At 40.1% G+C, this 12349-nt stretch overlaps 1 protein-coding gene across 9 annotated transcripts in view; it reads right to left on the reverse strand.

Moving 5' to 3' along the window:
• Positions 1-12349, reverse strand: part of eya4 (EYA transcriptional coactivator and phosphatase 4) — a 57400-nt gene that overhangs the window by 38871 nt on the left and 6180 nt on the right. For 8 of the 9 annotated variants that reach the window (XM_017487277.3, XM_017487274.3, XM_017487273.3 and 5 more), the window contains exon 2: positions 9792-9865. The exons of the other annotated variant lie outside the window; for it this stretch is intronic. In XM_017487277.3, the coding sequence (XP_017342766.1) occupies positions 9792-9824 (33 nt within the window). In that variant the 5' untranslated portion in view covers positions 9825-9865. The remainder of the gene's footprint in view (positions 1-9791; positions 9866-12349) is intronic. 9 annotated transcript variants of the gene reach the window in all.

The raw sequence follows: 12349 nt of genomic DNA on the forward strand, positions 1-12349 counted from the left end.
CGGAGTATTATGCGTTTTACCACTGTAACTTCATACCCTATCTTTTCATGCTTTCATGTAAAGCATTGTTGAAGCCACCCCTTTCCCCAACCTGTGAGCGCGCACACACACACACACACACACACACACACACACACATACACATTTCAAAAAGCCCCAGGGAGGTGTAAGACTATGCCACACGTCTCCTCCCAGAAATGCTCCTTTCTGCAGGTCAGAGAGAAGAAGAAAGAGAAAAAAGAAGACACACCCACACACAGGAGAACGTATATCAATGCCTGAACCTTCTCCAGGTGATAGAATGATGCGCTGTATTGTCTAAAAAAGGCTGACGTACCTGAGGGTGAGACAGAACTAAACACTATCTAACCTGGTACAGTATGCACACACACACACACACACACACACACACACACACAACACACAATTTATTTTGAGCTTCACACATCGCTGCTGAACATCCTAGTATCAATTCCATCATTCCCCCCATATAATAACTTTACTACGAGAATCTGAAAAGCAAAAAAATAAACTCAATAACAAATAAAAGATGCAATGACCTACTTGAAAATCTCACACGTGTCTTATTTTCACATTGCTCTGGCGCCTACATTTATCAGATCATCGAACAGAAACGTTTTAAAACTCGCCTCACTTTAACCTCCCTATATGCTTGTCTTAGATTGCTCCGTTTCCATGCCAACCTAACGTGTGTACTCAGAATGGCACAGTCCAACAAAGGGGGGGAAGGGGGACAGAAACTGGACACCTGACTACACCAGGCACACCTACACAGCATTTCAGTGTGTGTGTGTGTGTGTGTATGCATTTGCGTATCAGTCCACGTGTGTTTGATGTCTCTCTCCTTCTGTGTGTGTGTGTGTGTGTGTGTGTGTGTGTGTGTGTGTGTTAGATTATAAACTGAAACTTTATATAAAAAAGCACTCTAGCATTAAAATGGCCCTTTCCCCTCTGATTGGAGCCGACAAAAAATGCTGCTGAATTATTCATGAGGCCCCGTGCTTGTGTCAGCAGCTCGTTAATTATTGAAATTAATCTCATTAACGAGGGGCCGGGTTTCAGCCGCATTTAATTAAATGATGAATTGCTTCCCAGATGTCGACGTGCTTGTTAAATAATGTGCTCAGTCTGGACCCGAAGTGTCCTTCAGGACGTCACCCAAAAATTAGACATGCACACATGCGCTCAAACACACACACACACACACACACACACACACACACACACATTACACAATGGTGTAATTAATTATAAATAGGTACAGTATGTGCAAATGATTGTTTATTGGACACACAGGAAATGAAATAAATTTAGAAAATTTGAAAATATTTTTCATATTTAAGAAGCAAACGTCTGGTGCCAAACATGTCTTAGCTGATCAACTACGTACATTTGTAGTAGAGAGAACATTTTTTGCTGAACCACTCCTTTAATGATAATCTACACTCCTGGACAGAAAAAAAAAAAAAAAAAAGAAATGAGCCAAGCCCAAAATGGTAAAAAAATATTAAGATTTTAATGGTCTTAACAACAAATCATTGGTCAGATAAAGAAACTTATTATGGGACAGCTATTCCCTTTGATTTCTTATAATGTTTAAGCCTTGTGGGTAATCTTGCAGACAGCATTTTATTTGTATTTTTATTTTAAATTTGATTTACTGTATTTTATTCAATTTATTTATTTATTTTTTTTAACTTAATTTTCATGTTGTACACCCAGACATGTGTTAGCTTTGCTAGTTAGTAGAATTTCACATCAAACATTTGAATCAGTATCATGATTTTACCTTTGGAGACAAGAAGTCTATATAAGTGAATTTCCCCTGTTTGTAGCTTTTCCCCAAACAGTTCACTACAGCAAAAGTAAACGAGCAAATGGTGGCACGGGACGTCTCAGGAGGGCATGGGTGCGCCTCGATCAGCCCCCTAGCTCCCTGGGTCGTCAGTCAATCGGTATAGCGCGTACACTTATAAATATTCAAGTTTTATATGTCATATAAATTTGTTAGCTTAATCACACACGTTTCTGTCATGGTACTTCAAACAGGATCGTAGGCTAGCTCATGGATTTAATTTTATTTTTTAAATCATTAAACGCTTAAAAGTCATTAGACTCAAACAAACAGTATGTAGAACGTCAAATAAAGTAAAAAATCGCTCGCATAAGTAATCATTTGAGAGTTACAACAACAATAACAAGCTACTTCCATTTGTAGGTGAAGTTGTCTGAGTTCGTTCGCCTTTTTTTTTTTTTTTTTTGAGCTGAGAGGCTTCAGAAAATATGATGACATTTCCAGTAAGGGAACATAATGAGTATCGATGCACCCTGATTTTTACGGTGTATTGTGGGATTTTTTTTTTTTACGGAACGAACGTTCCAGTGTGCTGGAAGGATTTTGCGATTGTGTCTCAAAATTTTTTTAAAATGGCCGACTCCCTGATCAGTACCCAGACTACTGAACTAGAGAGCTGGTTATGTTGAGACGCACCCATTTGTTTAATTCGTACTAATTTCTGACCAATGATTTGTTGTTAACACCATTAAAAGCTTGAAATTTTACAATTTTGGGCTGGGCCCATTTTTTTTTTTTTTTTTGCGGCCCAGGAGTGTAGATTTGAGTAAATCACCTCCAAACCACTCCAAACATTATCCTGATTTTACTCCATTAAACGTTCTTACAATCCAACATGGCTGACGGTGACAGACGCAGACACAAACTCGTCAAATCAATTATGAAAATTATGGACTACAACAATCATTAACAGCTTTTTTAAAAAATAGTTTAATCTGAACTAAACTACATAGTTCATTGGTATCGGATAAAATTATATAAATACAGTATACTGTACATTTTCTATAATATTGGACATCAAAGTAAATAAAAATGCATTAAATGCATGAATCCATTTTCACCATTTTACTTCTACTTGATGCCTGTTAATATCAGATACATTTAATAAGTGATTTTTTAGAAAAAGAAATGATGCAAATGTAAATAGTCATTTAAATCCACGTGCTCTTTTTTGAATTAATAAAACAGTCTAAAAGTCTGTACATGTTTTATAACAATTTACACATGAAAGGGTTAAGGATTTCTTTTTATTTACTTTGACTTATTCGCAATTCAACTCCAATCAGAACTTTTGTTATTTAAACATATAACAACAGCAAAGCTGTTATTACGGCCTGTAAAACAACTTATTTCAGACAAATTCAGATATTTCTTTTTAAAGACCTGCAAACTCGTCCACACTTTCTTGAACACTTCCTGTCGACTTTCGGTCAATCTTGATGCCCTTCTACACTTGGACCTTGTTTGGTGCAGACTATCTGAGCTTCATCTTCAGTTTAGTCCACTTTGAAATATTTGCACCAAACAACTGAACCACCAAATACGAGTCTCGGTCCTCGTCCATGTGAACCCTGGTTCTGTTATTGGTGAAAACACGGTTTTTTGAAGATCTGCACCTAAATTACACGAAAGGGACTAAGTGCTTACATGACTGAGGTAGTGGTCGTTTTTTTTTTTCTCCATCTATTTGGTTCTAATAATGTTTAGAAGTACTGCGCCGTTTGTAACAGTAGGAACACGGAGAATGTTACTCATGACTCAAAGTAAAGATCACGTTCATGTAAAACAAAACATAAAGATAAACGTGCCTGCATTTGTTTAACTATAAATGTCTTAAATCCATTTACATGAATATTTTCATTTCCAGGAATAACAGAACGAGTCTAAAAGAGATACATTATTGACAATATGAAATAATATTGGCGCATTCTTAGCGAGTAGTTAACTTTATTCGAGTAACTATGGTATCGCTTTAGTATTCTGACTCTTCTTAAATAATAATACACCTAGGTACATGACCTGTACTCTTTTAAAAAATAAAGGTTCCGAAAAGGGTTTTCAGCCTGATGCCCTAGGAGAACCCTTTTAAGTTGCACAAAGAACCTTTTTATTCTCAAGTTCTTTAGAGGAAAATCTAATTACTGGTGCTTTAAAGAACCCAGAAATGGTTCTTCACAGCAGTGCCAAAACTTCTCTAAAATCCCCTTAGTTAGTGCTGTAACAAACCAAAGCTAGGTTCTTAAGAGTGATGCCAAGAGAACCTTTTCCAGTCCCACAAAGATCTGTATAGTGTTCACTTTAACCCGTCAAAGGATGATACCTTGAAGAATCAATACATTGCTCTGAAGAACCTATAAGGAAAAAAAGAGAACTTCTTTAATCTCCAAAGAACCGTATAGCTCAACTCATGAACCCTATAACATGAAAAATGCTTCTTGACAAGAAGAAGGTTCTTTGTAGAACCTATAGTGCTGCAAATAACCGTTGAAGAACCTTTATTTTTAAGAGTGTAGAGGAAAAACCTTCAGTGAGAACCAGTAAGAAGCGCTCATTAAAAGCCCATGCCGTTAAATTCTTGACCAATCAAAGAACTCACGTGTGCAAACAATCTGACGTGCTTGAAAAATGTGCAAGTCAGCTAAACGAAACAAACAAACAAACAAACAAACAAAACACAAGAGCTCAGGTGCAGAAATTAGGCATGAAAACATCCTTCATTTTATTAGCGACCTTTTTTTTTTCTACAGCTGTCAGCTTGATCGAATGATCTACACAGCAGCTTTGTGGGCAACAGAGGCTTGTTAAAAGCATTATATAAATACATTAAAATCTCAAATGTTCCAAAACTGATTCAATCCTAAGACGAGAAGTAAATTCCGATTTATTATTTATTTGCAAAAAGACCAGGCGACATCCTGAAGTGCACTATCCTGTCTCCACCAGAGGAGGATGGGCCTTGCTTTTTGAGCCTCAGCTTATCTCAGGTTTCCTCCTTAACATCCTTTATAAAGCTTTTTGCCACCGTTAACTGCTGACCTGATCGCGGCCTATACACGGATTTAAGCGTACTATGTAAATAAATGAACATTTCCAATGCTTCAGAATGAATTCAACTGAATAATGAAAACAATATTGAGTCCTTTTATTAAAAGTAAAATGTACTTCCGTACAAATTCAAACTGCACACCAGAGGATCGGGATTGATTTCGACGTATTAAAATCACAACGTAATGAAACTAATATTTATGAAGCTAGACTTAGATTAAATAATGTTGGGGTTCTGATCAGTCGAGGAGATATGAATAGATGTGATGTGGTGTATAAAATATTTAATTCACATGGATGTTAGAAGTCGTTGATCTCGCTCTGGAAAATGTTCATGCACATGGTACAGATGTGCTCAGTCTTTCTGTCTCTCTGTATTTTCTCAAAGACATCATGTGAATGATGCCTCTCTGAGTTAGTGTGTGTGTGTGTGTGTGTGTGGGTGTGTGTGAGGTGTGTGTAACCTGAGTCCTCCCTCATTCTCTGTCCCATCAGCCCTCAGGCTCAGACTTCACCATTGGAAAGGCTGCAGCTAAAAGTGTTTTGTTTCCCCCCCCCCCACTTTTCTTTCTTTTCTCCTCTCCGTCCTGCACACATCCCCCTGGGCCACACCACATGCCACTCCACCTCCCTCCCTCTCACTCTCACTCTCGCTCTTGCCCTTGGTCTTTCGGTCTGTCTGGATATGTCTTACTTTCTAAGACAACAGCAAGGGAAGATTTTGTGTTTTCAGTGAGGGCTCAGAAATAAAAAGTGTCTCAAATCGCTATCGAGAATGGCACTTAGCGTCCAACCTGCTAACATCTGCAGTGATGCTTGAAAGTTTGAAACCCTTTAGAATTTTCTACATTTCTGTATAAATAGGACCTGAAACATCATCAGATTTTCACACAGGTCTTAAAAGTAGGTAAAGAGAACCCAATTAAACAAATGCGACAAAAAATATTATACTTCCAATATCCGATATTACATTTCTATGAGTGGCAAAAGTATTTTAAAAATCTCCTTTGTTCATGCCGTGATACACTTCAACAAACAGGATCAGACTTTGCTAGATCCCTGTTCTTTAAATAAATCAGGGCCCTCACTCACACCTGATTTCACATCCCATTCATTGAAAACACCTGACTCTAATTTCACCTTCAAATGAACTGCTAATCCTAGACGTTCACATACTTTTGCCACTCACAGAAACGTAATAGTGGATCGTTTACCCTAAATAGATAAATGACCGAGTATGATAATTGTGTCTTATTTCTTTCACTGGGTTCTCCTGATCAACTTTTAGAACTTGTGTGAAAATCTGATGATGGGTCATATTTACCTAGATATACGGAGAATTCTAAAAGGTGCACAAACTTTCAAGCACCACTGAATGACAGCAGCTTTGACAGTGGTGCCATTTCAAATTCAAATCACAGGTTTCTAATTAACGCACTCGTTCTAATACATTATTGTTTCTATAGTAACAACTTACACAGGGCCTTGCATGGTGGATGCTCTACATATGCTAAGCTTAACAATGAATGGATAACATTTACTTCACAAAGAAAAACGGACAATCAAATAAAGGAGACGTTCACTGAACATTTTTGGAAGGTTTGCCTCGCACCTCCGGGGTCGGGGTTTGAATCCCGACTCCGCCCTGTGTGCGCAGAGTTCGCATGTCCTCCCCGTCCTTCGGGGGTTTCCTCCGGGTACTCCTGTTTCCTCCCCCAATCCAAAGACATGTATTGTAGGCTGATTGGCATTTCAGTGTGTGAATGGGTGCAATTGTGTCCTGCAGTGGCTGGAACCCCGTCCGGGGTGTCCTCCGCCTTGTGCCTCGAGTTCGCTGGGATAGGTTCCATGCTCCCCCGTGATCCTGTGTAGGATAAGTGGTATGGAAAATGGATGGATGGATGGATGGATGGATGGATATAAGGAGTCTCCAGTGTCACTTACTTCGTAACAGTCAGTTGTTTTTATCTTATTTACTTCAAACGAGAAAAGCAAAGAGACGCTGATGAGGGAATGGCTGCTATAACGTAAATGATAACTTGCCTCTTTGGACGCTCCACAATACCGAATGTAACTATAAATGGTTAAAAGTTCAGCATGTCGTTCATTAATAAATGATCAATTGTATTTGCTGACAAATTGCTGTGGTATGAGAGAAATGAACATTTCATGATGTGCTGTTATAGCAAAATAATCACATTCGGGGTGATAACACTGACTCCACTTAATAGGCTGCACACACCACCCTGTCATTGATTATTAGCATATAACAGCACCCCAACAAACACACACCCCACCCAGTTGTATTGTTCCTTACTTAATGTTATTTTTAACCTGCTACTCCATGCATGATGACAGTTTAAAGGCAGCCCCAAAGGAAAAGGAAAAGACAAAAATGATGTCTTTACTTTAATGAATCAATCACAATACGCTGAGACTCATGCAGCAACAAGGTAACAACAGTAGTGACTATTGCTTGCAGGGTGTCTTTAAGGTTTTTGACCCCAACAGGAACCTTTCTGACAGTCATGAGATTTGATCTTACAACCTTCTGGTCACTTTACCCACTGTTCCTGACCCTCCCATAACTACCCAATCCTGTCTGTATACACTGTCTTGACTCCTCAATCTCAGTGTGTTTGTCACGTCTCTAAATCTCCACGCAGCTTGTTATAATCCCGGTCTCCACAAATATCGCCTGCTCAGCTGAAAAACTCGAAACCCTCGCCGCCCCAGTGCTGCGGATTCCAGCGCCTGATCCGACAGGATGTGCAGGACAGGCCCGAGTCACGCTGCTCCACAATCAACTGACCAAACAAACACACGCACACAAGGCTGATGTTGTCAGAGAGCCCGACTGCACACCATCGAACTATTAATAGCGAAACATGTACATAAGTCGAACAGCAAGCAACATTTCCACCTGTTACACCACGCTGCAGATCTGCTTCACACACACACACACACACACACACACACACACACACACACACACTGAATGTTTTACTAATTAATACAAATTCATATAGAACATTGAGAGAGAGAGCGAGAGAGAGAGCGAGTCAAAGTGTGTCTTTGTGTCTTTCTGTGTGTGTCTTTCTGTGTGTGTGTGTATGTGTGTGTGTGTGTGTGTGTGTGTGTGTGTGTGTGTGTGTGTGTGTGTGTGTGTGTGCGGCCACTGTTTAAACTTGTGCTGGCCATATGGCTACTGTGCTCAGCCACTCAGTCCTCATCTGCTCAGTATTAAAACCACTAATAGCGCTCAGTCCATGCCTGGGTGGCCTGCACACACCTCTCTCTCCCTCTCTCTCTCTCTCTCTCTCTCCCTCTCTCTCTCTCTCTCTCTCTCTCTCTATTCCTCACACTCAATTCCAAACTCTCAGTTCAATTCAGTTCAGTTTGTTTAATGCAGTTCTGTATAATTCAGTTCAGTTCAATTCAATTCAGTTCAGTTAGTTTAAATCAGTTCAGTACAGTTAGTTTAAATCATTCTAGTTCAGTATAGCTTAATTCAGTCTATTTCAGTTCCATTCAATTCAGTTAAATTCAGTTCATTGAATTCTGTTCAGTTCCTTTCAGTTCACTTCCATTCAGTTCAATTAATTGTAGTTCAGTATAGTTTTATTCAGTTCAATTCAGTTAGTTTAATTCAGTTCACTTCTGTTCAATTCAGTTCAGTTCAGTTCAGTTCAATTCACTTCATTTCAGGTTGATTCAATTCAGTTCAATTAAATCTAGTTCAGTATATTTAACTCAGTCTAATTCAGTTCAGTTTAGTTCAATTCAGTTCAATTCAGTTCAGTTCAGTTCAGTTCAATTCACTTCAGTTCAGTTTGATTCAGTTCAGTTCGATTCAATTCAGTTTACTTCAATTAAATCTACTTCAGTGTAGTTTAATTCTGTCTAATTCAGTTCAGTTCAATTCCTGTCAATTCAGTTCAGCCCAGTTTAGTTCTGTTCAGTTTAATTCAGTTCAGGTCAGTACAGCTCAATAGTTCAAATGTTTCTTTTCCAGTTCCAAACGATTTCTGCCTGTAATATAATTCAACAATATGTTCAATTCATTCATGATCTGTGTCCTAAGTGATTCCCTACTCCCTATTCCCTATAAATACTGCAATGCAGTCTGGGTGTGCTGTACTTATTATTTAGGCCCGAACCTCCTGCAAAGCACTGTGGGATTTCATAAGCGCACAGAATAATCTGCACTACGCATTCTGACATTACTGCAAAACGGGAAAATCTTCCAAAGTAGTGTGTTATGAACGCGAAGACATGGTTTTAGACACCCTGACGGATGTTGCATCATAACTCTGAAGCATCATATATTTACAATCATCATAAATCTATCATCACGCTACCATTTAAAGTTTAAAATTGAAACTTTGTGCTGCGATACTTTCAACTCTGATCTTATCGGAACAGAATAGATGGATTCCTCTCCCTACTTTCACTACAGACTGAAAGACCAACAACACAAACTAACGGAAGCCCTGACTCGGATCATGTGTGAGCCGAACTCCAAAGGGAAGAAATCGAACAGGTGGAAGACATCAGCTGAAACACGCTGAACGCTGACTGTACCCTTTGTGCCACATGCAGCAGTAAAAATCAACTCTAAACGCCTTGAGGGACCCTGACAATCAGACCACAACAGCGGAAAACTGCCATGTTTCACTTACCCTGAAAAGCTTTTTAAGAAAAACAGAGGCAGCTCCCATATGACAGCAATTATATCAAACGATTAATGAAAACTCAGTTCATAACACAGATCACAATGCAAGCTAACCGCCCACTGTGTGTGTGTGTGTGTGTGTGTGTGTGTGTGTGTGTGTGTGTGTGTGTGTGTGAGCGCGTGCAGTTCTCCTACCGCCTGTTCGGTCAGCTCCTGTGTATTCTCCATCAGTTGATCACTTCTACCCTGTTAAGCTTTGATCCAACGACCTGCCAACACACACACACACACACACACACACGCACAAACACATACATACACACACGCACACACACGCACACATCCATTCACACCAAATTAGCACCGGATCATATTCATTCAAAATGGACAAACTTTACGGCGTGTGTAGCGTGCTAAACAGTATACATACTAATAATATACAATACGTTATAGTATGTATTATTATTATAGTGTGTATTATACAATACTTTATATACATTACGTTATAGTATGTTTAGTGCGTTGAATCAGTGAATATAATACTGTGTATTTAAATGTGGTGTTACACATAATATGCACAGCAAGTGAAGCAGATATGTCAGTCATACACACAGTCTGTAAGTGTGTATGCTTGTGAAAGTTTGTGTGTGGAAATCTATCTATCTATCTATCTATCTATCTATCTGTTTGTCTGTCTGTCAGTCAGTCTGTCTGTCTGTCTACCTACCTACCTATCATGTATGAAAGCTCAGTCAGTCCAGATAGTTTTCAACTTAATCTTTATCACGTTACAGGAAGGAAACTTTAAGTTTTAAGACCAGTGTATTTTAGCACCTGGTTTCACGGCTTATCACACAAACACTGAAAATCCTCTATTTTAGCCCAATATGTGTGTGATTACCACAGACAAACATACTGACGTGTTTCACTGTCCTGAGAGAAGACCAAAAAATGTTTAATCCAAACTCATTTATACACCGATCAGCCATAACATTAAAACCACCTGCCTAATATTGTGTCGGTCGCCCTTGTGCAACCAAAACAGCTCTGACCCGTCGAGGCATGGACCCCACAAGACCTCTGAAGGTGTGCTGTGGGATCTGGCATCAAGACGTTAGTAGCAGATCCTTTAAGTGCTGTAAGTTGCAAGGTGGGGCCTCTATGGATCGGACTTGTTTGTTCAAAACATCCCAGAGATTTCTCGATCGGATTGAGATATAGGGAATTTGGAGGCCGAGTCAACACTGTGAACCTTTGTCATGTTCCTCAAACCATTCCTGAACTATTTTTGTAGTGTAGCAGGGAGAATTATCCTGCTGAAAGAGGACACTGCTATTAGTGTCACAGTCACATCTACATGAATGCCAGGATCCAAGGTTTCCCAGCAGAACATTGCCCAGAGCATCACACTGCCTCTGCCAGCTTGCCTTCTTCCCATAGTGCATCCTGGTGCCATCTCTTCCCCAGATAAGTGACACACACACACCTGGCCATCCACATAATGTCAAAGAAAATATGATTTATCAGACCAGGCCACCTTCTTCTGTTGCTCCATGGTCCAGTTCTGATGTTCACGTGCCCATTGTAGGTGTCAGCATGAGCACTCTGACTGGTCTGCACCTACGCAGCCCCATACGCAGCAAGCTATGATGCACTGTGTGTTCTGATACCTTTCTATCATAGCCAGCATGAACTTTTTCAGCAATCTGTGCTACAGTAGCTCTTCTGTGGGATCGGACCAGACGAGCTAGCCTTTGCTCCCCATGCGCATCAAAAAGTCTTGGCTGGCCATGATCCTGTCGCTGGGTCGCCGGTTGTCCTTCCTTGGACCATTTTTGGTAGGTACTAACCACTGCATATGGGGAACACCCCACAAGAGCCATCACAGTTTGGCCCTTGTCAAAGTCACTCAGATCCTTACTCTTGCCCATTTTTCCTGTTTCCAACACAACAGCTTACAGAGATGGGAATACTTTGTGGTTATGTGTTACCATCATAACACTCAATAGTGCATGGATACCATAAAACCTTCAGGAGAGCGTAAGTAACTGGAACGACTTCTTACTCAATTGCTCCTGTGTCTCTTTCTCTCATGCCTTTCCAATCCTATACCTTTATTATACAACAGAGTGGCATTCCAAGAGCACATATATTTAGCATAAAAGCACTGGGATGTTTCATTGTTTGCATCACTCTGCTCACCACGTAACATTCCAGTTCTAGCTACAGTACGACTGAAACTGTTACTACAGTTGACATCGTCAGCGGGCATGGCAAAACAATACATTTTTCATGAAGATAACCATCAATCCATCCGTTTACCATATCGCTTGTCCTACACAGGGTCACAGGAGCCTATATCAGGGAACTCGGGGCACAAGGAACACGCTACAGACAATTTAGACCTGCCAATCAGCCTACAACATGTCTTTGGGGAGGAAACTGGAGTACCCAGAGGAAACCCCCGAAGCACAGGGAGAACATGCAAACTCACAGGGTAAGCACAAGAGCATGCGCACACAAGGTGGAGGCGGGATTCGAACCTCCAACCCCGGAGGTGTTAGGCAAACATGCCAACCACTAAGCCACCGTGCCCCCCATGACGATAACTTCAGACCAGAAGCACCTTTAACTGGAACGTACAAATCATCGTGAGCTAGCTAGATAGCCGTGTTTTATCCCCCTTATAGCAAGCAAACTTGCCACTCTTTTATTAATTTATTAATGAAGGACACATGCCGTGTGATATGTTG

This window comes from Ictalurus punctatus, chromosome 15 (assembly GCF_001660625.3).
Source record: "Ictalurus punctatus breed USDA103 chromosome 15, Coco_2.0, whole genome shotgun sequence".
NCBI lineage: Eukaryota > Metazoa > Chordata > Actinopteri > Siluriformes > Ictaluridae > Ictalurus > Ictalurus punctatus.